This window comes from Mandrillus leucophaeus, unplaced genomic scaffold, assembly GCF_000951045.1.
Source record: "Mandrillus leucophaeus isolate KB7577 unplaced genomic scaffold, Mleu.le_1.0 Scaffold702, whole genome shotgun sequence".
NCBI lineage: Eukaryota > Metazoa > Chordata > Mammalia > Primates > Cercopithecidae > Mandrillus > Mandrillus leucophaeus.
Window position 1 is genome coordinate 795,234 of NW_012107609.1, and position 25,552 is coordinate 820,785.

General features: G+C 53.7%; 2 protein-coding genes across 3 annotated transcripts in view; one reads left to right on the forward strand and one right to left on the reverse strand.

The window, feature by feature from the left end:
* TRIP13 (thyroid hormone receptor interactor 13) overlaps positions 1–182 on the reverse strand; it is a 22,950-nt gene extending 22,768 nt beyond the window's left edge. Inside the window, exon 1 of the mRNA XM_011964747.1 lies at positions 166–182. Within this exon, the coding sequence (XP_011820137.1) occupies positions 166–182 (17 nt within the window). The remainder of the gene's footprint in view (positions 1–165) is intronic.
* Positions 183–570: 388 nt separating this feature from the next.
* On the forward strand, positions 571–24,553 carry BRD9 (bromodomain containing 9). Of its 2 annotated transcripts, none has more exons than XM_011964735.1 (15): positions 571–786; positions 1,144–1,276; positions 2,802–2,862; positions 3,267–3,427; positions 4,959–5,069; positions 5,715–5,830; positions 8,349–8,481; positions 10,590–10,665; positions 11,874–11,969; positions 13,283–13,415; positions 15,686–15,797; positions 18,443–18,481; positions 19,390–19,492; positions 22,776–22,943; positions 23,803–24,553. In XM_011964735.1, the coding sequence occupies exons 1-15, from the start codon at positions 674–676 to the stop codon at positions 23,901–23,903; spliced, it is 1,656 nt and encodes a 551-aa protein (XP_011820125.1). In that variant the 5' UTR covers positions 571–673; the 3' UTR covers positions 23,904–24,553. The 2 variants fall into 2 exon arrangements, with proteins under 2 accessions (XP_011820125.1, XP_011820126.1); XM_011964736.1 differs by having other exon boundaries at positions 577–786; positions 3,283–3,427; positions 5,655–5,830.
* The last annotated feature ends 999 nt before the right edge of the window (positions 24,554–25,552 follow it).

A 25,552-nucleotide genomic window follows, 5' to 3' on the forward strand; every position in this document is an offset into this window, starting at 1 on the left:
AACCGGGCACGCGCGAGGGGTCCTGGTAGAGGGTTCTGGGCTCGAGGCTGCAAGCCCACTCACCCCGGTCCTGGAGACCAGGGAAGCGTCTGTGCTGGCTTTTGTGTGGAGCTAAGGGAGAAGCTAGGCTGCCCTTTCTCCCGCCTTTCCCTCCCTCTCCCTTACTCCCGCAGCAGCTCCATGCGTGTCAGCGGGCAGCACGGGCGCCTGCAGGAAGTCAGGCGAGGGTGAACCGAAGTGCTGGGGGTTTCTAGGAGGGAGATCGGGCTCCGGGGTTCCAGTTCCTTCCTAATCCATCTTCTTGAACGAGTGATGTGAACATCCCACAGGGCCTCCTCTGGTGAGGACACCGTGACTTGAAAGGGACCTGAAGCTCCCTGTGGAGGGGAAGGGAGAACAAGGAGGCAGTGACATGCCGCCACTGTGGTCTTCCCTTCCGTCTTTCCTGGTGGTTGGCAGCCCCGCTGTACTCCTCAGGGCGGCCTTTACCTCTTAGCACCTTCATGTCTCACCTGGCTGCGTGGCGTTTGCACCTGAGCACGCGGGTGGAACTCGGTCTGTGTCTGTGCAGATTATGCCGACAAGCCCCTGGAGAAGCCCCTGAAGCTAGTCCTCAAAGTCGGAGGAAGCGAAGTGACTGAACTCTCAGGATCCGGCCACGACTCCAGTTACTATGACGACAGGTCAGACCATGAGCGAGAGAGGCACAAAGAAAAGAAAAAGAAGAAGAAGAAGAAATCCGAGAAGGAGAAGCATCTGGACGATGAGGAAAGGAGGAAGCGAAAGGTAAAGGAGCAGCGGCAGCGGCGTTGGCCCGGACGCCCCCCACGAGGACCCCATGGGGAGCCGGGTCGCAGGACCCAGGCAGAGTGCGCCTGCGTGGCTGGAGGACGGGAGGGGTGTTCCGTTGGTAGCAAAACGCAAACCGCTGAGGCCAGCAGACTCAGTTCCAGGATCCTGGGTGTGCTGTTCCTCAGCGGACCCTGCGAGGGTCTCCGTGAGGAGGGAGCCCGGCTTGAGGAGGGTCTCGGAGGGGGTTTCCCTTAGCTCTGTCCCTCCCCTGAGAACTGCGAGGGGATTGGGCAGACGTGTCTGGATCCCACCTACTCGTGCCCTTCTCACTGCCTTGACTCTGCGGCCCAGGAAGAGAAGAAGCGGAAGCGAGAGAGGGAGCACTGTGACACGGAGGGAGAGGCTGACGACTTTGATCCTGGGAAGAAGGTGGAGGTGGAGCCGCCCCCAGATCGGCCAGTCCGAGCGTGCCGGACACAGCCAGGCAAGGGTGGACTTTTAGAGACTCTCCTGGTATTCACAGCTCGTCGTTGTAAATGAGGGTCGGCACCGTGTCCTCTTGCTTTGGGGAGAAGCATGGGAGGGAGGAGAGCTGGTATTTCCAGGGCCTCATCCCGGGTGTCCTCTGGATCTGAGGTTTCCTCCAGTGTCTCTGAATGTCTAGAGCAAGGCTTGGCCAGTTACCACTGGTGCCGTTAAGTTTTGTTTTGTAACTTATTGTTACCTAAGGATGGTTTATATGTTTTTCAAGGGTTCGTTAAAAAAAAAAGGCGTATCTGCAGAGAGCAATCATATGTGACCCACAAAGCCTGGACTATTTTTCGTCTGGCCCTTATGTAAAAAGTTCGCCAGCCCTGGGTCTGTAAGTTTGGTTTTGTCTGCACTTAGCACCCAAAGAGAACAGCATCAGAAGAGTAGCCCCACATGGGTCAGACTGGTGAGAGAGATGCATGTCAGTGAAAACGCAGGTAATTCCTCTTGGGAAGAGGGGACCTGAAACCCCAAATGATGGGTCTGAAGTTGCTGAAAGTGACCATAGGCTGAGACAAAGGAAGTTGAAGGCCTTCAGTAGAATTTCTGTCTTGGGCACCGTCTGCCTAGGATGGCTTTGGGCTGGAATTTCCAGCTGACAAGGACTTGCCCTCTGGGTTCTCCTTGTCCCCAGCCTTCCTGTGCACAACTCACAGTGATGAGGCATTTGTACTTAAGACAAGGGGTGTCTCTTCCCGGCACCTCTCAGCATCTAGTGGTTCCTGGATTATAGGGAAACTTAGACAGCTGGGCTTTGGGACATGGGACATCAGGGAGTGAGGAGGCTAGTGCTGCAATCATTCAGGCCATCAGAAACCTTCTGAGCCCTGCTGACTCCACTGAAGGAAAGTTCTGGAAAGCTAGTGGTCTTCTGAGCTTCTGTGGTCATTTGGCTCTTCAGGCACTTTCTTTTTTTAATTTATTTTTGAAACATGGTCTTGCTGTGTCCCCTAGGCTGGAGTGCAGTGTCGTGATTCACTCCTGGGCTCAGATAACCCTGGGCTCAAGCGATCCTCCCACCTCAGCCTCTTGGGACTACAGGCATGCACCACCACACCAGCCATTTATTTATTTACTTTTTGTTGAATTTTAAGGGACCTCAAGTGAAATAATAATCGGTGAATATAGGATCAACCCTTATGTCCAGAGCCTTTGTTCCGTCCTTCATTCCTTGTCTAGAGTAGTGGTATGAGCCGAAAACATTGATAAGTGATCACCGCACATTGTTGATGTCAGGGCTACCGGTTATTATAAGGGGTTTTTATGACTCCTGCTGCGGGGAGGGGGGTGCCCTTTCCCACCCAGCTGAGCTCTGTGGGAGCCAAGGCTGAGTTGGGTGTAGCTTTATATCCCTAGTTCTTGCTGGAGCTTAAAATGCTGTGAGACACCATACAGACAGATACTGTGAACTTGGAGCTCTCTAATGAAGGGATGCCAAAGTCTTTGTATTCAATTTTTTTTTTTCCTTAAATTGTCAGCCGAAAATGAGAGCACACCTATTCAGCAACTCCTGGAACACTTCCTCCGCCAGCTCCAGAGGTAAACCTGGGCGTTTCTGAAGAGCATGTGTCTGGGGGTGTGTGGTGTCATCTTTTCTGAGGCCTTGTTCCCCACCCCAGCCCTGTCAGCTGTGAAACAGACCCTGCACCTTCTCTTGGTGACTCCCACTCGACTTCAGGGTGGGCAGGAGGAGCTCATGGACTCGGTAGTGGCTCACTCTGAAGTCAGAATAGGGTGAGGGAAGTCAAGGCTAGAGCTGGGACACTGAGCCACCAGGATGCTTTGGGGGAAATTTTTATTATGTGTGAAATACCTATCACCATAAATTAAAAGACCCTGGTAATTTTTTTATTTTTAAGAAACAAAATTCGGTCACTTGTATCCAATTTCTGGATTGTAGAAGATTTTGTATCATTTAGAAATCTAGATTTTTCCACTTTAAGATATCTTTGCTTTCAGAAAGGATCCCCATGGATTTTTTGCTTTTCCTGTCACGGATGCAATTGCTCCCGGATATTCAATGATAATAAAACATCCCATGGATTTTGGCACCATGAAAGACAAAATTGTAGCTAATGAATACAAATCAGTTACGGAATTTAAGGTAAGTTACTTTCATTGCCCGAAGTAATTGTGGCATAGTTCTGTGTATTTATGTCTCGTGAAGACTTCATTCAACTTAGGTCATTTCTAGTTTTTGAGCTTTCACAGGTGTTTCTGTGTTTGGGTGTTATTTACAGACACAGCATTAAGGAAATGATTGGTCATAAACATTTTCTTTGTGCTTTGGTCTAGAAACTAGGCCAGGTTGCATGCTGTTTCTTTTCTATGTTAGTGCACTGGCATAAATAGGACATGTTTTAAGCAATGAGATGTCCGGTGTGGCACGGTTTGAGACTAGACATTTTTTAAAACATGCTTATTTTTAATTCTTGATTTTGTCTTATACTAATTGAGCAGGTAGTCTTTTTAGCATAGTAAGTTTTTTTGTCTCTTGAGTACTTTGCTCTTAACTCTGTTTCTTGCTACTGGCTATGAGAATCAGCAACTGCGCATTGTTTTTGCAACCCAGGGGAAGAAAGTAAAATAGATGCTTGATAAATTGGCATTAGTGTAGTTTAGAAAGGCATTAGGTTTCTCTCTTAAGTTCCATTCCGCTTGGGAAAGCTTGACTTTTCTATTTTCATTTATTTTACGTTTACTGAAGGGTTTGCTGACTCCCAGAAACACAACAGAACAGACTTAAAGGAGAGTGGGAGAAAAGGAAACTTGATGAGAGGATCAGGCCGCGCCTGAGGGCAGATGTTCAGAGCACTCCATACGCTGAAGCCCTCGGTATTCCCTGCTCTGGGCCCCAGTCTGGCCATTCCTAGCAACAAAGTGAGAAGGGGAGCAGCACTCACCCCGTGGAGTGTCCACAGTAGAGTCTTGCGGTGGGCTCCATGGCCTCAGGCCAGGCCCTGGGGCCGCTGGCTCCAGAACCGGGGCTTGGGGGGGTCCAGATGGCACATTCTCAGTTAGGGAGGCCGGCCTCTAGGGCCATGCTCCAGCCTGACGTTGGTACTCACCTGTGAGAGGCCTGTGCTGAGGAAACTGATTACGATAATAAAATACTGATGTTTCCATATTTTTACCATAAATTACGAAATAAGGCTCTCCTTTTGAGGGGCAAAGTCTTTTTCTGATAGTTTGAGGGAACTATTTGGTGACAGAATTTTAAATTCTATTCTGTGGAGAAATTCTAGAGAGAGAGGATATCACTGTGCCCCGTGCTTGCCTTTATCCCTCGACTTTGACTTGAAAGAATCAGATTGTTGCTTCTTGTTCCTATTTCTGTTCTGGAGAAATGCAGGAAGCGCAGTAAATGCTCCTTTTTCCTCGCACGGCGTTTGTATGTGATGCTTAGAAGTTACAGGCTTGGCCAACTCTTCATTGTAACATTTTTCTTGCAAGACCGACGTGCAACTAAGAAAATTTCTCTAAGTTCTTAAACATTATTTTAGAACAGAGAGCCCAGTTGAATTGTTTCCTACTCAATTGTAGCTTTTTCCTTTTGGTCTCTTGACAGTCATCTAGGGCTTTGCTGTTGTCTGTGGCATTTCAAACTTGGTAAGTCTTTCCTGTGTTCTTTTCAGGCAGATTTCAAACTGATGTGTGATAATGCAATGACATACAATAGGCCAGATACCGTGTACTACAAGTTGGCGAAGAAGATACTTCACGCAGGCTTTAAGATGATGAGCAAAGTAAGAAACTCAGTGGCAGCAGCGAGCTACGGAAAGCAGGGGCTCTGCCCCCCGTCGCTTGTGCCCGAGGGGAGCCTCACAGTGAACACATGCTCCATCCACCCGCCACCCTCATGGTGTTGCCCCCTTTGCTTTAGGGTAGATGTCCCCGGCCGCCCTCTCTGCTCATGACCTAGTTGTGACGTCTCATTTAGGGTTGGTGGAAAGTTCCGCATCTCTTGTTCTTAAGCCTGGGTGTCAGTCTTGCTGGATGGCAGCCAGCATTGCGGGCTTGTTTTGCGTGGCTACCTCACTGAATCCAGATGGGACATCCTTGTCTTCCTTGGCCATCCTGAGTGGCTTCCCAGATCTGTGCCGTGAGCCAGGCTGCATGCGTCCCACGTAGGTGAAGGTAAAGGGGAGGCGCGGTGCCTGCCGCACTCTGGCAGTGGGTCCAGCCCCCGCAACCACCTCCCTCTGCTCCGCGTCGAAAGTTAGCTCTTAGGCCAGGTGAGGCTGTGACCATCCCCATCCCATCCCATCGTCACGGCGCCCTGGCTGTGAGGGAGAGGTAAATCCCTGCTGCTCTGTCCTTTCTGATTCTAGGAGCGGCTGTTAGCTTTGAAGCGCAGCATGTCGTTTATGCAGGACATGGATTTTTCTCAGCAGGCAGCTCTTCTGGGCAATGAGGATACAGCTGTTGAGGAACCTGTCCCTGAAGTTGTACCCGTACAAGTAGAAACTGCCAAGAAATCCAAAAAGCCGAGTAGAGAAGTGATCAGGTAAAGGCTGTGTGGAAACCGCGTTTGCTTTTGGAGTTGAGCACCACAACCAGGAAAGCAGGTGCTTTGTTGGGGAGAGAGAGTGAGTGGGAGAACGGATGTCATGTCACTTAGACATCCTTGGAGGGGCTTATTCTAGCAGGAGGAGTGTGGTCAGATGGCCCCTCCTGCCCACCAGCCACATGCACTCTGACCCAGGTGTGGTACCCTAGCCCATCCTCTCACCACTGCCCCTGTCTGCTACTGACTGGTGGTCTCTGTCTCCACATGCCGTTTGTTAAGATCATCGGCCCCTCCCTCTCCTGCACACCACCGGCTGGCAGCCAAGGCTGTGCCCTTGTCCCAGACTGTGCCGCACAAGCAGGCCCACTTTGGGCAGCCAGCATTGGCAGGGGGCTTCTTTCTTGCCATGGGGCAGACGCCCACCCCAGAACCGCTCACTTCCGTGTCTGTGTGGATGCTGGAGTGGAGCAGGTGCAGCCCGGTGGTCAGGAAGGTGTGGATGCTGCAGGGGAAGCAGGTGAGGACTGCAGGCCGCAGCTCCCTGTAGCTCTGCTCCCTCCCACAGGGAGCAGCTGACTTGGATGGTCCATCAGGGAACCTTCTTCCTTTTTCTCTAAACCCCACAGTGGTTTTCATGGGGCCTCTCTGTCTCACAGTGGCTGAGCATTGAGATCTGTCAAAGTCTGTCGCATGTCATTCCTGTAGATGCTCCTCCACCTGCCTGAGGTGGCCGCCTGATAGGACCAAAGCAAGCTAGAGTATCTCCAGGGGCCTTAGAGGCTCCGAGAGCACTTACCATAGCCTGCAGTGGGCAGAGGCGCCTGGCACAGAGCCTGCTTCGTCACATGTCACTTGCTGAATGCAGGCCTCAGGGAGTGCGGTCTCGGGACACCGCCCTCGTGGCCGTGTGTCTGACAGTGCTGTGGCTCGCTGACTTCCCAGTGTCCTGAGAGGACGGTGGCCTGTTGCCAGCCTGGGACAGATCAGGTTTGAAGGATGGTTTCTACTGAAGCGTACTGCTTTTGTGCCGTCTTGTGGAAAGTCAGGGACCGTCTGGAGTTGGTGCTGAATGTCCTTAAAGCCATTCTGATGGTCATGGCCCTCCGTTGTTTGTTTCCTTCTGACAGTGTATGTGGGACTCGCGTGGATTTAACAGGTAGGGCAGCAGCAGTGCTGGGCTCGGTGCTTCTGCTCTGAGCAGCTCCCTCCAACAGTCAAAAGGGAGAGCCGTCTTGAGACCAGCCCCTCAGGTCCTGCAGCCTTGGCTGAGGAGACGGAGGGTGCTCTGCGGCCAGAGCGTGTTGCCTGGCAACAGCCAGCAGTCTCCTCAGGTGGTCTCCCCACGTGCAGTGTGTTTCCCACCCTGCTGCCATGCGAACACTCGCCGCGTGGTTGGCTGGTGGCTGTGTCGGACCTCAGCCCCCAACTCGAGTGCGCTGCTGGCCTTCAGGGTTAGGGATTCATGGCCGCCCTTTGCCGCCTCATGGTGGCTGAGCATTGAGGGGGAATTGAAGCTGGTGTCGGCCAGCATGCTCGGCCGTGGGGGGTCGTATCCTGGCGGACCCGCCGCAGGTTGAGTTTGGGTATTTCTGGTGCTGTGGCCCCACCCTTGCCTGTGGCATCCAGGCCCGTTAGATGGATCCCCAGCTGTCAGTCTGCAGTCGGCAGAGCGTGCCGAGCTCCGGCCCTTACCTTCACCTGGTGTCGCAGAGTGTGCATCGGCGATGGGCTCACGCAGCTGCCTGAGTGGAGCTCATGGGGCTCTCTCTCCTGTGTCGGGTTGCCAGGTTGGCGCTGTAGGTCAGGCAAGGCCAGGGCCGCTGTCATGGGCAGGGCTTGCCCTCGGTCTGCACCTGTCCCTAGGCCATTCAGACCCACACCCAGGCAAGTGCCCAGGGTGGAAAGGAGCCTACTCGCTTGCTTCTAGAACCTTCCACACTCCTTGGGTGCTGCAGCCTGCGCCCCTCAGCTGTTTGAGAACTGCTTCAGGTGGAACCTGGGGCCACTTGCTGACGTCCTTGTGTGTTCTTCTTGCCACCTAGCGGCCACAGCAGAGGGGGCTGCTGTCCACCCAGCCCCGCAGCATCAGACCTCAGGCGAGCGGCCCCGCCCATCCTGCAGGCCTTGCTGTGAGCCCTGCGTAGTCACGTAGTCACGAGTGCTTTTCCAGTCGCTTTTCTGATGAGGGCTTTAAGGACTAACCAGTGCGTGCATCTGTTATTTTGTTGCTTTTGTTGTTAAAGTGACTGCACTTTAACTGAGTTTTCACCGCGTTGGAAAACAGGGAGTCTGTGTAGTTGGCTTACACTTACTCTGTATTTTAATACAAGTGTCTTATTTTGTTGCTTGGTTAGGGTGAAAGGGATGCTTTGAGACCTGAAAGGAGATAGGTACGCTCTGCCAGCTCTGTGTCTGAGGGCAGGGTCACAGAGGCTGGGTTAGGTGCCAGTGCGTGGGGCACAGGTGCGCAGTGGGGACGCTGCCTCCAGGTGACTTGGTTGTCCCCACCTCACAGCTGCATGTTTGAGCCTGAAGGGAATGCCTGCAGCTTGACGGACAGTACCGCAGAGGAGCACGTGCTGGCGCTGGTGGAGCACGCGGCTGACGAGGCTCGGGACAGGATCAACCGGTTCCTCCCAGGCGGCAAGGTAGTGCTCTCTGGCCACCGAGAGAGGGTGCTGCGTGGCCCCCGACTCTCCGTGTGCCTCTCCCTCTGGGTTGGTGCTGTGTGATCCAGCACAGCCACCGGGATCCAGAGGTCAGCGTGGGGCCCCGACGGGAGGCCTGGGTCAGACACACACAAGGCTGGTCTCTTCAGTCGGGGTCCGGGTGCCTCTGGCAGGGCCGCCACTGGTGTTTCATGCATCATGGAGGCCTCGTGGTCACTGACCTCATTTCCTTGATGGAGGCCCTGCTGCAGGCTCATCCTTTCTCTTGGAGTGAATGCTGACTTCTGTGTCTCTGTCACTGGGTGTTGACGTGAGTCACTGCCTCATGTTATTCCAGCGGGGACTGGTGTTGGATCCACAGATGGTCCATGATAGGCCACCGACCCTGTTCCCGTGGCTCCTGCCACAGATGGTCTGTGTGGTGGTGGAGCCCACTCAGCTGACTGCACTCTCCTTTCTGGCAGGAGACGTTCTAGACCCAGTGTCTCCAATGGAAACAGCACAGGCTGTCTGCAGTCTCAGGCTTCCTACTAGCCCTGATAAGAGAAGTAGAACAGTGCAGGTGACATTAATCCCGGCAGGTTTTATTTCACCTCTATATCCAACGTTTTGTTTCAACATGTAGTCCGTAGAAAACGTTAACTTGAACTATGGTTTTTTTTCATAGTGAGTCTTCAAAATGCACATAGGATGGGATGTAAAGAATGCTGAAGTGGGGGCATTTCAGAGGCGTCTGCTTCTGTTTGCCTGCACCTGGTGGGAAGTTGCAGTGGTCTGTGTGGCTCGTTTGCTGGGAGGTTGTGGTCTGCGTGGCTCGCGTGTTGGGAGGTTGCGGTCTGCGTGGCTCGTGTGTCAGGAGGTTGTGGTACGCGTGGCTCGTGTGTCGGGAGGTTGCAGTCTGCGTGGCTTGTGTGTTGGGAGGTTGTGGTTTATGTGGCACACGTGTTGAAAAGTTGCTGTGGTCTGCGTGGCTTGTGTTGGGAAGTTATGGTTTGTGTGGCTCATGTTGGGAAATTGTTTGCATGGCTTGCCTGTTGGAGATTGTGGTCTGCGTGGCTTGCACTGTAGTTCTTTTGGACAGCCTTGTTCTGCACTCTGTGCTTCAGCCCTGGAATTGCCACATTCTCCAAGGAGCCCTGGTTTCTTTACTAGAGAGCCTTGTTTAGAAGCCAAGACCTGGGTGCTGGGTGAAGCCCTCTCTGCAGATAGAGCTGGGAAATGCCTGTGCACGTGTCTGCACCACATATGTGAACACTGTGCAGACGGATTCTGTTGGCACCTGTGTTTACATGTGTTGAAAACTTTTTACAGTGAAACTTCCAGTTCCATCCTGCACTGTGGGTCCACCCCACTTCTCCCTTTCGGTTTTGTATCTGCACCCTGAGGACCTGACTCCCTAATCTGTGTATCAAATCCATGTCCCATTGTACCTGATCTTCCACCTCTCCCCCAGGGCCCTGGCCACCCTGTGGGCTCTGATACTTTGCCTGGATCGGCAGTGGAAAGCTGCCCCCACACAAATATCTGGCTCCTTTCAGGCCAGGTGGCTGCCCTGCCCACAGCATGGACATGACCCTTGCACTGGAGCCCAGCCAACCCCTGCGTGACAGCTGTCTTCCCCCTTGACCCCCACATCTGCACACACCAGTGCCGCCTCTGCCTGGATCCTCCTGATGGCCTGTACACAGACCTAGGGTTGGGGGTGGCGGGTTTTTAAATGAAAACCAGTACCGCACATGCTTGAGAGCCGGAGCTGCCTGCCGTCAGGGCAGTGCCATGCTGACCTGCCGACCATTCCATTTGTCAAGGCTCCTGAGCAATTTTAAATGCTTGTGGGTGAAGGTTTTTGTTTCAGCTGTTCCCCCTTTAGCAGGGCCATGGGGAGCCTAAGAGTTCTCCTCGTGCCTGTGTGTACTCTGCTGTTGCCGGTGAGTCAAATTCCAGGGAATACCGTGTGGGGCCCTCTGGTGTTTGTTCTTGGACACACTTGGTTTTACCCCCATTAAGCCCTGCTTGCTGGCCTTCGTTTCATTTGAGCTGCGCTGCCCCTCCTGAGGGACAGATGCTCAGGCAGTGCTTCCTTCCAGATGGGCTATCTGAAGAGGAACGGGGACGGGAGCCTGCTCTACAGCGTGGTCAACACGGCCGAGCCGGACGCTGATGGTGGGTGCCCGCTCGGGGCTGGCTTTCTGCTGTCTGTACACTGTTTTTCGGGCCTCCATTCATGTTCTGTGATGAAAAGCCGAGCCATTGGCCAGGGGGCAGCATGAGAAGCTGCCCGGCTTCCCGTCCCTGCGCACACCCCGATGTGACACGTTCTCCGAGTAGAGGCGTGGACGGCCGTCTCGCAGGGCTGGGGTGCTGGTCAGACCTCGGTCAGGGCTCCTTGGGAGCAGGGGCACTCGAGCCTCATTCCTGAAAAGCTGGCGAGAGGCCTTTAAGGCCGAACCTCACTAGCATCAGGAAGGGTTCACACCCCGAGCTTTGTCTTCATTAAAGACCAGAGTGCCGGCCCACCTTGCGGCTTGAATCTGGAAAGCAGTGTTAGGAAAAAAAGAGCTGTTAGATGATTATGTCCAGGACAGTGTTGAAGGATGGCGCGCACTAGGCCTGTCCAGCCCATCAGGGGCGCTTTCTTGGCCTGGAAGTAATGAAGAGGCTTGTCCTTTGAATAAAAGTGTGACGCACTTGAGTTTGAAACCACGCACAGGCTCACACGAGGAACACGCAGCCCGACAAGGGTTGCCTTTAGATTTTCCGCTTCCCTCACTCTCACCCGCATGCCTGCTGGTGGTCTTTCACCCGCTCCAACATGCCAGTGTGTGAAGAATATAAACTGGCTGATCTATTTAATCTCCAGCTTATTTTCATAAAGAGGATAGACTGTTGATCCATATTTAGCTTAAGAGAGTGTTGAGACCGAGGTACCGGTTGGGAACTGAGGAACTCCTGCTCTGATGCCACGAGTGGTGTGTGGATGGTGACTTGAGCGTGGCAGACGTGCTGTCAGATTCATGCGTTCCGGTTGCACACGCCACCATTTCGCTGTTAGAGCACATAGGACAAGATTTCTTCTTGGAGTTGTTGAGTGATCTATTTGAAAATGTTCTCAAAGTATTGCTGGTGTGGTGGCCTAAGATGCGATATTTTTTATTGTGTTGACTTTGGGGTGATAAATGAAATTGAAATGCAGTTAGTTTTGAGAATGGTAGTTGGCTTTTGCAAATTCATTTTCAGGTGATCATTCTAAAATCCCTCCACTCCCACCAATCAAATCCACTGTGATGTGGAAGAAAGGGCTCGTGGCACTGCACGGGGCACCGCGTTGGGGTCACGCCTGCCGCTCACGGCCCGCCATGTCCGTGTTGCAGAGGAGGAGACCCACCCGGTGGACTTGAGCTCGCTCTCCAGTAAGCTGCTCCCAGGCTTCACCACGCTGGGCTTCAAAGATGAGAGAAGAAACAAAGGTAAATCCATAGTCCTGTCCCAGGCGCCGGCTGGAGCAGGGGTTTAGGGGAGTGATGGCAAATACTGCTGATTCCTGCTTCAGGGTTTCCTCACTTGCCTGGATTCCTATTTTCACATGGGTAGGATTGAGATCAGTTACAGTGACAGGAACAAAACTTGTGTTGGATGGTTTGCTGGGGACACACACAGCGGGCACCTTGGTTGCATCACTGGAATTCACCTTGGTCAGTGCTGTGCCGTCCTTGTGTTTCTGTCCCTGTCACGTTTACTGAACATCCTTTCGGGGATCAGAATGTGTGGCCCCTGGGCCTCGGGTCTGGCCTGTGTTCTGTTCTCCATCTGCACGGCTGTCTCCTGGCTGCACTGCTGCTGGGACCTCCCGTACGGCCCCACCCTCCACTTCTCTGCCTCTGCTGGGTCCCTTCTGTGCAGACAGCCGCGTGGACCCTGTTCCTGCCGGCCCTTTCTCCTGCAGCCACTCACACCGTCTGCTAATGGGACAGCTCCCTCTTCCCTCCAAACCATGGCCTTGGCCCAAGAGCTTCCTTTTTTCTGGAATGTTCTTTCCTCCAGCTCCAGGTGCTGGAATTCTGCCTGGTCTGGGTCTCCTGTTAAAGGACCCGGTCCCTCCACAGGGAAGGATCCTCTCACCTTGACCACTTGTGTTCATCAGCCCCTGCTCCCTGCTTCCTTTCGGGGCTCTTATGGTTGTTGATACTTTTTTTGTTGTGTTTGACACACTCCTCGTTCTCATCCTCTAACACAGTTGTCAACCGCAGCACTTCTGTCCCTGGGGACGTTTGGCAGCATCCGGAGACGTGTTGATGGTCCTGGTGGGGTGGGGCGTGCTGCTGGCATCTGGTGGGGAGACGCCAGGGGTGCTGCTTCACGCCCTATGGGACTCTGCACAGCACACCTGGCGCGTGTGCCCCGCAGAGAGAGCTGGCCCTGGGCGGGCGTGCTCCCTGCGGTGTGTGTTGGTTGGGATCCTCCACACTGACGGACGGTGCCCTCCGCCCACGTCTCCACGCAGCTCTTTTACTTGTGGAGCTCACCTCTTTGCAGAGAGCTCATTTCCCTGCGGTCTTTGGCCTGCAGAAGTAAAACGAGGGTGAATTACACCCCTGCTGGTTACTAACACATGGAAAACTTACACTCAGGAGCGAGAATTTTGTGGAGAGCAAGTGAGGCGAGACTGGGGTGCTGACTGCCAGCCAGGCGGTCCCTCAGCCCCTGCAGAAGCAGGATGGGGCCTGCACACCGAGTCCTTCCAGTGAGCCCAGTGATGCTGTCTTTCTCCTCTTCCTCCCAGTCACCTTTCTCTCCAGTGCCACTACTGCGCTTTCGATGCAGAATAATTCAGTATTTGGTGACTTGAAGTCGGACGAGATGGAGCTGCTGTATTCAGCCTACGGAGATGAGACAGGCGTGCAGTGTGCGCTGAGGCAAGTGTCGGCCCCGGGGAGCCCTTGGCTGCCGTGCGGCTTGAGCTGCATCCTGGTGTGGGACCCAGAGCCCCACATGTGTGCGGGTGGGGGAAGAGCCATCCCGCGGCCGTCCAGATGGCAGCTCAGGTCTTCCTGTTGCTTTCCGTCACCCACCCAGGTCTGCCACAGGCCAGTCCTGAAATTTGGGTAACTCAGAATTGCAAGAAGGCGGTGATCAGGACGTAGCTTGTGAAGGGGTTGGGGGTGTATTCAGCGCACTGAATGGTTTTGGATTGTGTTTCTTAAGTGACTGTGCCAGCTCAGGCTGTAGTGACAAGGTGCCAAAGACTGGGGTCACAGTCCTGGGGGCTGCTGTCTACCATGAAGGTGTGGGCAGGGCTGGTTCCTCCCGAGCCCTCTCTCCTGGGCCTATAGGTGCTGTCTTCTCCCTGTGCCTTCCCAGAGCCGTGCTGTGTCCTCAGCTGTCCGGGAGACCCGACCGTTGTGCAAGGACCCTGGTCGCATTGGATCAGGGCCACCCTAATGGCCTCATGTCACTGCAGTTACCTCTGAAGGCCATAAAGGCCTCAAGTATAGTCACATTTGGAGGCACTGGGGTCAGGATTTCAACTTGCAAACTTTGAGTGGGAGACATAGTTCAGGCCGTGGCAGACTAAAGTATAATAACAAAAATCACAAATGTAGTAGCTGCTTTTCCACAGAATGTTATCATGTGTATTTTTTGTTTTCTGTGGCAAAATAAATGTGGGTCACTCTTGTAAAATTTTAGCAGTTTGTTATAGGGAAAGCAACTTAATTTTGCTAGCCTCTAAGAAATGGAATCTTGACATCAGGTCTTCATTTTATTCCAACAAGAATGCAGAATACATTTGAAAAATAAATAATCCAGTTAGCGCTTCATAAAATAAGTGAAAACCTGACCCCGATATTTGTGTCAAAAAAGGAAGTAAACGTGGAAAATGAAGAGGAAATTCTAGTAGGAGACGATGGCGTCATAACTCAGAAATTAAAGAGTTGGTCGCCGCCTGCCCTTTCGCCAGCCCTCACCTCACCCCTGCTGTGGGGCCTCTGCCTAGCCTGGGCCAAGGCTGCAGCTCCCCTGGTGCCATCCTGTCCGTAGTTGGCTCCTCTGTCCACAGATCCTGGCTCTTTCAGGACATCAGTCATCTGTTGTCCATGTGGTGCGTCATCAGCGGACTGTGTGCACCCCCCATCTTCCCCGGCTGTGTGCTCCCCCTGCCTTCCCCGGCTGTGTGCTCCCCCTGCCTTCCCCGGCTGTGTGCTCCCCCTGCCTTCCCCGGCTGTGTGCTCCCCCTGCCTTCCCCGGTTGTGCACATCCCCCGCCTTCCCCAGCTGTGTGCTCCTAGAACGCGTCAGGTTCCATGTTCTGTGAAGAAAGATCATTCTGACCCCCCTGCCTTGCGGCTGCAGGGAAAACACTCAGAAGCACATCTTCTAGGGCCTGGTGTGGGCTGTGTGGTCCCTCGCCAGCCTCGGTGCACAGACACCCAGATCCTCTGCCCCCTAGCGCTTTTCCCGAGCACACTGCGAGTGCTGAGCTTGGCCTGGCCTGGGCTGTGGGTGTTTTAACAAAGACGTGGAGTCTCCTTGTTGCCTCCTGTGACTGTCGTTCAGCTTCTGACTGGCAGCCGTCCCTGTTCCTCTCTGCGAGGGTCTTTGGAGTCTGGGGAGCCCTTCTGAGGCCCTTGCTTGTTGCTTTGATTCTAAGACTACGCATTTTTGTTCCTGGCCTACTTTTTAAATTGTGTTATATTTTACTTTTTAAGCTGTTTCATTTATATGGCCAAGAGTCAGGATGATGCTAAAAGGAGAGCCTTGGAAGTCTCGGCCCACCCCTGCCCCACGCGCCCCTTCCTCCCCGGCAGACGCTGCCCGCCACCGTGCTTCCGTCCACACCCACTTGTGTATTTAAACGCATAACTAGTGGAAAGATAGGAGTGTGCTTTTACGAATGATAGCACAGCACGCGTGTTTCTAGGCTGTGTGTGTGTGTATTCATGCTGTTCTCCCCCTCCCCCCCAGAGATCTTTTTAACCTTTTTGGGTCATGGACCACTTTGAAAATCTAATGAGAACTATCAGCCACTCCCCCAAAAATACCCACTCTGGGAGGGTCACAAGGGACTGAGGAGCTGCGCTGACACGGCAGGCTTCTGTGATCAGGGCCGCCGCGAGGGCCAGGCAGCAAGGGCTTGGCGTGGAGCACACAGTCTGCCTTTCAGCATGCTTCTCCTGCGGCCCCTCTAGCCTGCAGGAGTTTGTGAAGGATGCTGGGAGCTACAGCAAGAAAGTGGTGGATGACCTCCTGGACCAGATCACAGGTGGAGACCACTCCAGGACGCTCTTCCAGCTGAAGCAGGTGGGCTGCACTCGCACTGGGGAGGGGCAGGTGCCCTTGGGGTGCTGCTGGTGGGAAGAGCTTGTGGTCTGACCAGGCTCTCAGGGATGAGGAGCTGTCGCAGGGACTCTGCTGCCGGCTCCTCGTCAGGATCTGCGCGCTGCTCTGCACGGGCGGGCGTCCGTCCTTCAGAGACCAGCTCCTTGTCAGCATCTGTGTGCTGCTCTGCACGGGCGGGCGTGCCCCAGACACCGTGACTGTGTGCTCACCACTCCCAGTGCACTTCGTAACTCTCTATTCCCATCTTCATCTCTCATCTCTGTCACTTCCCTTCATCTTGAAGAATTTAAAAGAATACTTCATGTAGTTCAGGCTTACTGACAGTGAACCCTCAGCATTGGCTTGTCTGAGAGTCTTTATTTCACCTTCATTTTCCCTGGGTGTGGAATTTTAGATGATCTTTTTTCCCGTCTACTGTAAAATACATTTGATTTGCATCTTTGCTATAAAAAAGCATCTGAAGTCATTCTCATCTTTGTTTTCCACATGTGATGTGTCTTTTTGGCAAACTGCAGCTCATAGGCCAGATCTGACCTGCAGTCTGCTTTTGTACAGGCCACAAACCAAGAATGTCTTTTGCATCTTTAAAAGGCTGTTTAAAGAAAAGAAAAGGAAGAAGATGCTGCAGGCAGCGTGCGCCTCACAGAGCCTCGGCTACTCCCTCCTGGGCCCTAGGCAGGACGGGGTGCTGGCCGGTGCTCTAGGAGCTTTTAAACCTTTATCTTTCTTTATCAGTGGTTTTCAGCATTGTATTTTCCAGGTGCTTTGTGTTCTACTTAGCATTTGTTGTTTCTTGGATCTGTCTGTAGTTCTCATCATATTTGGAGGATTTTTAGCCATTACTCAAATGTCATTTTCCACCGCTACCTCTTCCTCCTCCTGCTGGACTGTGGCACGCTGAGGACAGCTCGTGTTACCTCACATGGCACAGACACTGCTGCTGCACCAGGCAGGTGCAGAGTAGTTGCTGATGCTGTGGGCTAAGTTCACTAACGTGTTCTCTGGCCACACCTGAACCTGTTATCCGAGTTCAGTTTTCAGTGGTGATGCTGCCCCTCGCTGCTCACCGCTGGGGCTCTGTTTGCTGCTTTTGTGTATCTTCTCTTCTCTCGTGTTATGTGTATGTTTTCCCTTACATCCTTGAGCAATGTTCATCATATTAATTGCAGATGCTTTTGAAGTCCTCAGTCACTGACTCTGTCACCTCTGCCGTTTCTGGTTCTGTTTCTCTTTGCCACTTTGCTGCACTTGGAGCTGTGGGCCTTTGTGCACGTGCCTGGTGGACAGTCCAGACCCTCGCTGTCTGATAAAAAAGCACTGTTCCCATGGCCGATGGGAAATTGGAATGTGGCCAGTCTGAATTTAGATGTGATGTGTGAGCTACAAACGAGATCTTAAAAAACTAATACGAAAAGAAACGTAAAAATATGAGTAACGATTTCTTATGGCCTACATGTTGGAATAAACACGTTTTCAATAAATTTGTCTAAGTAAAATGCATTAGTTAATTGAATGTTAAGAGTCATTTTAATGTGGCAGCTAGAATTTTAAGAGCTGGGTACCGTGGCGTGCACCTGTGATCAGTTCCTCAGGGGGCTGAGGTGGGAGGATCACTTGAGGCCGGGAGGTGGAGGCACCTCTGCACTCCAGGCAATAGAGCAAGACCCTGTCTCAAAAACAAAAGGTAAGGAAAGCGTTGAGAATGAGGGGTGTGCTCGCGTTATGTCTGCTGGGCAAGGCTGATCTGGGTTCTTGCCCTCTTCCAGAGAATATTGAGGATCGTTTGGGCAGTTGTTACTTGTGGATGTCCTGATCATGCCGGGCTTGTCTGGGGTGGGTCCAGGGCAGCCTTATTCTAGGGTTCGTGTGGCCTTAATACTCAGGAGTGGCCCTTTGGAGAGCTCTTGGGCCCTGACTTTTCCGCGTAGCCTCTGCTGTGGGTGGAGTTCGGATGAGTCTCTGTCCCGCGCAGGCTCTGAGAACGTTTGGCTCGTGGCTCCCGAGGAGTGGTCAGTCCCTTGACCGCACGGTTTCATCTGTGCTTGTTACAGGTGAACTGGGGTCCACGTGCCTGGTGCAGGAATCCCAGGCACCCACGCCAAGGTTTTGTTGTGGTAGAAAGGAGACGTGTATTTGCAGGGCACCAAGCAAGGAGGGCCAGGAAGCTCGTGGGTAAATCCGCTGCTGCAGGACTCGAGCTGGTCTCAGACACCTGGCCATGTTCCAGGTGGAACCCACCAGGCCCTTTTTACCCTAAGCTGCCCACAGGATCTAGGCACATCTTTTTTCTTTTGTTTGAAGCCACCCGAGGCTGCTGAAACAGCGTCGGCGTCCTCTCTCTCTGTCCTCTCCATCTCACCCCGTGAGGTGCTCTCCCTGGCACACGGTCCTGGCACTGAGGAGTGGGCTGGCCGTGGTTGGGTCAGTGGCTGGTGATGAAGAAGCCTTGCAGGACCCCCAGCCTGAATCCATGACGATGGCGTGACTGGGGAGCAGAATTGGCAGAAGTGCACCAGCCGTTTTTACGTGTGTGTAATGTCAGTGAATTGTCCGTTTCTGTACAGTCGCTCTGGAAAAACTAGTTTCTCTCCTCATTTACTTTGCAGAGAAGAAACGTTCCCATGAAACCTCCAGATGAAGCCAAGGTGAGTTTTTGAACATGGAAGGGCAAGCCTAACGTTAGGATTCTTGTAGGGAAAGTTGTGTCCAGCCTTGGAGGTGGGAAGGACTGTGTGTACGATGGCCTTTAGAAACGGAGTCCGTTTCTGATCAGTGAGATCAGGTGTTTCTCCTGCTCTTTTCATGACTTGAGGTGAGTGGTGTGAAGCACAGTATGTTCTCCCAAATTCAGAAATGGTGGTTTCAGAGCGGTTGGCCCCGCTGGGTGCTGTCCTCATGGGACACCCTTGCAAGGGGTGGGCAGGATGGGCCTGCTCGGGACCTGCTTGGTGAGTAGCAGGTGTTGTCCCAAGCACAGTGGGCTCTGGGGCCAGTGTTAGCAGGGCAGTGCTGTGAGCCCGATTGGCAGGCGTATGTCTCTGGGAGTCAGCAGGCATGGGCTTTGGTCTGAGGTCCCTGGAAACCTGGAGAGACCCCTTCCCATCTGTCCGAGGGCAGAGGCCGGGCTGCCGGGAGCTGATGAGAGAGTGTGTGTTAGCGTGGCTGTAGTCTAGCCCCGAGGACACGCCTTGCTGGGAAAGGAAAGGGAACGTGGTGTGCTCTGTGAAGCGCCTGAAAAATAGTGCCTTAAATTCCGTGTGTCTTCCTGTTGCATAATGTCCCTTCCCAATTTCTTGAGCCCCAAAAAGTTAGTAAAGGATTATTAGTTCACATTGTTGGTCTGAGTAGGTTTTCCTTTGATGTGGATTTGCGTCATGAGCTCAATCCTGACAGTCCCTTGAACAGCAGCTGCAGTGAACATGGTTGTTCTTGTCACTTACTGAGGGGTGGATTCACGTTTAGCAAATAGAGTGATTTCAGTAGCGACTATTAACTAACATTTCGTTTTTCGTTTGATGTTTCATTTGCACCTGATGCGTGTCTGTCCCCACAGGTTGGGGACGCCCTAGGAGACAGCAGTGGCTCTGTTCTGGATTTCATGTCGATGAAGTCGTATCCCGACGTCTCTGTGGATATCTCCGTGCTCAGCTCTCTGGGTGAGTTGTAGCAGGGCCTTTCCCACGGGACCTGGTGAAAGTGTGAGAGGAAGAAAACACTTGGCCTCCACCTCTTCTCCCTTCCTGACTAGACAGGATGCAAGGAAAATGTTTTGTTACAGTATTTGGTGTTTGTCCCAGGTTTTTGGCCCATAGCTCCTAAAACCTGTGGAATCTCCTGAGTGTTAAGTGTCTTTTTTAAGCTAATGAGTAGTGTTGCAGCCCCTGGGTAACCTCAGGATGGGGTCTGGCCGATCCCCAGTGGCTGTGGATTTCATCAGTGTTGCCTACCACCGCCATGAAATCCCAAAAGCTGGGGTTCCCTTGGGAGCCTCCTCAGTGCTGGATGCCTGGAGGCCCTGGGAAGAAGGCAGCCCCTTCCCACGGGTACCCCTTTGCATTGCTCCTCAGTGCTGGACGCCTGGAGGCCCTGGGAAGAAGGCAGCCCCTTCCCACGGGTCCCCCTTTGCATTGCTTCCACCTGGGGCTGATCCGTATCCTGGGTGCCACCCCGCATAATAAGCCGGGTGTTTCAACAGAAGAGTCGAATTCTGCAGAGTATTTAGAGAGATTATTTCTGAGTGAAATATGAAGACCGTGGCTGTGACATGGTCCCAGGAAGTCTCAAGAGCATTTGCCCAGGAGGGCTGGGCTGCAGCTTGTTTTGGTGTGTTTTAGGGAGACAGAGGACATCGGTCAGTACATGTCAGGTGTTACATTGGTTCGTTTTGGAAAGGCGGGACAACTTGAAGTGAGGAACTTCGGGTCATCGGTGGATTCAGAGATTTCCTCATTGGCGTTTGGCTGAAAGGGTTAAGCTCTGAAGAGCTGAAGTCAGAAAGAAATGTGCGTGCTTAAGATAAGGGTTTGTAGAAGCCAAGGTTCTTGTCACACAGATGAAGCCTTCAGGTAGCAGGCTTCAAAAAGAATAGAGTAGATGGCAAGTGTCGCTTATCAGGCCCTGAAAGGTACCAGATTCTTAGTTAAATCTCTCCTGGGTCAGGAAGAGACTTGGAAGGGGAAGGAGATTCTCTACAGAATGTAGATTTTCCCCATAAGAGACAGCTTTGCAGGGCCATTTCAAACTATGTCAAAGACATGTATTTTGAGTTACAATACTCAGTTTCTTTCAGGGCCTGCCATCTATCACGTGATGCTGTACTGGAGTTGGATCGGAATGTGGTGTCTTATTACCACAGAGTCTGCTTTGTCAGCCTTAAGATTTCTGGTTTCATGTTAATGCTGGTCAGCTGTGCCTGAATTCCAAAAGGGGGATAATGAGGCAGGTCCAATCCCGCTTCACATCATGGCTGAACCCATGTTCCAGGTTGACTTTGGAGTGCCCGTAGCCTAGAGTGGGAGTCCGTTCAGTCCGTGGGGCTTAGCATTTTATTTTTCGTTTACAGATGTTTCCCTGACTTCTGTGAGTCACTCTAGCAAATTCGTAGAACTCAAGTAAGGACTTGTGGCAACGCCATTTGGTAGCTGGTTAGTCGGAAGCACAGACCACAGCCTGGGGCTTTCGGTTGGCATCAGCCGGTGGGGCAGTCCTGGAGACTGAGCCCTCACCTGGGAGGCTGCCTGTGCAGCGCCTCCCAGCTGTTCTGACCTCCAGCGGCATTTGTGGAGCCTGGATCCATGGGTCCCACTGGTTCCCATGGTGACATTCCACCTGTCTCCACTGGCTCTGTTCAGGCACTTATGGCCATGATTTATTATAGGGGATGGGCGCCAACAGCAGCAGAGGGACAAGAGCGTGGGTGACGTCTGAGGGAATCCAGCGTGAGGCCCAGATCCGCTCCCAGCAGAGGCACATGGGACGTGCTTAATTCCCAGGAGTGAGCTGTGAGAACACGTGTGAAATGCCCACCAGGGAAGCTCATCAGAGGCTTGGTGCCCAGGGTCACTGGGGTCTGGTCACAGGGCACCCCCTTGCCAGGCAGGTACCAAAATCCAGACCCCAGAGGGAAGGTGAGCTTTAGCATAAACCGCTCTGTTCCTGTCGTTGGAGCTGTGAACAATCCCTAGCACGGTGGGGGGACCCCAGACACCAGCCGTGACTGGCCTCGCCTTCCAGGGGACCCTGGCACCGGGCTGCTGTGACAGCACTTTTCTGCACAGCAGCTATTTTTCTCAACGCTTCTGAGATTTTGACCTTATTACTACTTTTCAGCAGCTCGGTGCTGAAGTGCTGTGGTGTGTTAGTCTGTCCTCACACTGTTGTAAAGAACCACCTGAGACTGGTCATTGGTGAAGAAAAGAGGTTTAAGTTCCTCAGGCTGGCTGGGAGGCCTGGCTGGGAGGCATCAGGAAACTTACAGTCATGGCGGAAGATGGAGGAGAAGCATGCGTGTCTTCACATGGCAGAGCAGGAGAGAGCGCAAAAGGGGAAGTGCTTTAAACAACCAGATCTCATGAGAAGTCACTCCACTATCGTGAGAACGGAGAACAGCAAGGGGGAAATCCATCACCATGATCCTTCCACCAGGACCCTCCCCTAACATTGGGAATTACAATTCAACGTGAGATGTGGGCGGGAGTACAGAGCCAAACTAGATCACTCTGCCCCTGACTCTTCTCAAATCTCTTGTCTTTCTGACATTGCAAAACACAGTCATGCCCTCCCAACAGTGCCCCAAAGTCTTAACTCATTCCAGCATTAACTCAGAAGTCCAGAGTCTAAAGTCTTATCTGACACAAGGCAAGTTCCTTCTGCCTGTGAGCCTGTAAAATCAAAACCAAGTTAGTTAATTCCAAGATACAAATCGGGTACAGGCATTGGGTAAATAGACCCATCCCAAGAGGGAGAAATCAGCCAAAACAAAGGGGCTGCAGGCTGCAAATCTGAAACCCAGCAGGGCAATCATTATATCTTGAGGCCCCCAGATAATCTTTGATTCCTTGTCTCACATTCAGGCCACACTGATGCGAGGGATGGGCTCCCATGGCCTTGGGCAGCCCCGTCCTTGTGGCTCTGCAGGGTACAGCCCCTGTGGCTGCTTTCCCGGGCTGGTGTTGAGTGCTTGCAGCTTTTCCAGATGACATGGTGCAAGCTGTCAGATGTACCATTCTGGAGTCTGGGGGACAGTCGCCCTTTTCTCACAGCTGCACTGGGCAGTCCCCCGGTGGGGACTGTGTCTGCCGTGAGCTCGTCCACTCAGCTTCCAGAACAATTGTTGTCCTGAGCAGAGAGGTCAGATCTGGATGGGCAGTGCACTCCTGCCCTTAGGGTGGATGGGCCGGCTGAGCTTAGCTGACGTCGGGTCTTGTCCTATTTATACAGGGAAGGTGAAGAAGGAGCTGGACCCCGACGACAGCCATTTGAACTTGGATGAGACAGCCAAGCTCCTGCAGGACCTGCACGAAGCACAGGCAGAGCGCGGCGGCTCTCGGCCGTCGTCCAACCTCAGCTCCCTGTCCAACGCCTCCGAGAGGGACCAGCACCACCTGGGTGAGACGCCCCCACCCACGCCGCATCCCCAGAGACCCCAGCACGGTCAATGTGACGTCTAGACTAGGTAGTGGGCAGCATTTTCGTTGTGGAAAGGCTGGAGGCTGCAGAGGCAGCTGTGTTGTTGTGGAGGTCGGTTTCCACAGACTCCTCAGGTCCCAGCCTCAGGGTGCAGAGCCGGAGCAGGAGCTGGGATGCTGGCCTGGCTGCACGCTGGATTACAGGCTTTCTGCCAGATTCCGTCCCCAGTTGTGTCCACCCCTGTGCCCTCTGTGGACCCTGGTTCCAGTGTTTCTGCTGGAGAGAGAGCATGGCTTCCTTGGCCGTGTGTCCTGTAGGGGTTTTGGTGGTGGTGGGTGGGGGTTTGTTCTCACGTGTAAACACTGAATCACTCCGTCGACAGAGTTAATCTTGACAGTTTTTCAGCTGCAGAGGTTTAGCTACAACCATCTGGAAAAGGACCAGTATTTCGATCCCATTAACCTTACGATCAGGGTGTTAACTAAACAGTGCATGGAGCGAGCTCTGGAGGGCTGTGGGTCAAAGTCTGAGGCCCCTGATATCCCAGTGTGACTTTGAGGAACTGCCCTGGGGTCTGGGCTGGGTCTGAGGGACTCCTGGCCGAGGAGCTTTCTCTCCTTCAGGAGCGGCATCCGTGTTGTGTGCCGGGGTCAGGGCTGACCCCTCGCTCCAGGGTCTCCACACACAGCCCTCCCTGGCAGGGAGTTAGAGGTGCCCCTGTGTCCTGGGAGTCCCTGAGCCCTGGCGGTGGGTCATGAAGCAGACATTGGGCTCCAGGAGCCCCACGTGTGCTGCGGGTCTGTCCTGTATGTTAAGTCCTGTGTTCTGAAAATTGCAGGAAGCCCTTCTCGCCTGAGTGTCGGGGAGCAGCCAGATGTCACCCACGACCCCTATGAGTTTCTTCAGTCTCCAGAGCCTGCGGCCTCCACCAAGACCTAACTCTAGACCACCTGCAGCTCTTTTGTTTCATTTTTTTAGTTTTATTTTGCATGTGTAGAGTTTTTGTCATCGGACAAGGACTTTGATCTTCCCCCTCTGGCATGCGGGAAGCAACCCTGGGGAGGTAACGAATTGTCTGTGGTATCATGTCAGCGAGAGAGTCTCTGTGCCCAGCCCCGTGAACCCGGGGGAGTGGAGTCATACGCAGAGGCCGTGTGGCCATCGTGTCAGCGAGAGAGTGTGCACAGCCCCGTGAACCCAGGGGAGTGGAGTCATGCATGAAGGGCGTATGGCCGGGCCGCGGAACCGTGTGCAATCTGTGTCCAAATATCACGTGTGGCTCCAGCCCTTGTTTCTGCCAGTGTAGACACCTCTGTCTGCCCCCCTGTCCTGGGGTCGCTCTTGGGAGGCACAGGCGTGGGTGTGTCTGGCCTCCTTCTCTTATCAGTCCTGCGTGTTCCTCTCATTGTTTGTGTTTCCCAGGCAGGCCGTGGTAGGGGCCTCGCAGGGGCCAGTGGGGAGCGCAGGGCCAGGCTGGGGTGAGGAGAGCCCCCCCCGTTTTCTGTTCATTTGATGAGCCTGAGAAAGGAGTGCTTCTGCCTGCCCGTTACAGTGGAGCGTTCCGTGTCCATAAAACGTTTTCTAACTGGATGTGTTTACTGGGTGCCCGTTCATATTAGTCTTTGCAAAATGCCATAAACACAGCTCCCAATCACAGGACACAGAGCGCCAAAGCGCACCCGACTGCTCCCCACACGCAAGGGTGCTGTGGCCTGTCAGCCGGTGGTGGTCCTCTGGCCCGGCTGTCGTATCCACAGTGATGTTGGGTGTGCCTGTGCGCCCAGCGCACCTCCTGCAGGGTGCCCTGCTCTGTGACCATGGAAGCTTGAAAGTGAAGAAGCCACACCTTCCAGAGGCCAGGCACAGATGGAAGCTCAGTCGTCCTGCAGGCAGAGGCGTTTGTGACTCTGAAGAGGCCCCGGGGGCAGTATGCAGTGCCTGGGCCCTCACACCACGGGACCCCAGGGCTGACCCTCGCAGGCCATTGACGCCGGGTGAGCAGGGTGGCCGGTGCTCTGTGTGGCGTGGGTGAGCATTCTCAGGTCGCTTCTGGGCCCTGGTGGAAGTAGGAGCAAAACCATTTCCTCTGGACAGAGCATGAGGAAGCCACAGCCTCTGATTCACAGGAAGAGTCCGTGAACAGGGCTCAGACGAGCGTCAGAGCCTGGGCTGCACCCTCCGTGCTGGCTGGGAAGCAGACTCCACAGGTGTCCGCAGAGCTGCACCTGCCGTCCTGGCGCTGGATACCGCCACGTGCGCCCGTTCCAGTGGCTGCCTGCAGGCTCTGCTCCCCACCCCCGACTCTGGGAGGCCACCCTGGCTGCAGGGAGGCTGGGAAAGGCAGCATCTGGAGTCCCAAGCTCAGTGGGGCTGTGTACTGCACCCCGCTTCCACTGGGGCTCCAGAGGCCAGGATTCCCTTGACAGACACTCCCCACAGCCAGGTCCTCAGGGTACGGCCTTGGAGAGCTTGGGCTCTCGGGAACAGCGTGGCTCCTGAGAGCAGGTTGCTGTGGAGTCGGGCTTCCTCCCACCATCCGAGCTCTGAACACCTCCCTCCGTATCCACTGTGAGTGGAGGAGCCCTCGC

Excerpts from the sequence above, each read along its gene's own strand:
- BRD9 (XM_011964735.1), top strand. The coding sequence starts at position 674 with ATGACGACAGGTCAGACCATGAGCGAGAGAGGCACAAAGAAAAGAAAA. Across the intron at positions 8,482-10,589 it reads GGTTCCTCCCAGGCGGCAAG|ATGGGCTATCTGAAGAGGAA; the intron begins GTAGTGCTCTCT and ends GCTTCCTTCCAG. Across the intron at positions 10,666-11,873 it reads GGCCGAGCCGGACGCTGATG|AGGAGGAGACCCACCCGGTG; the intron begins GTGGGTGCCCGC and ends TCCGTGTTGCAG.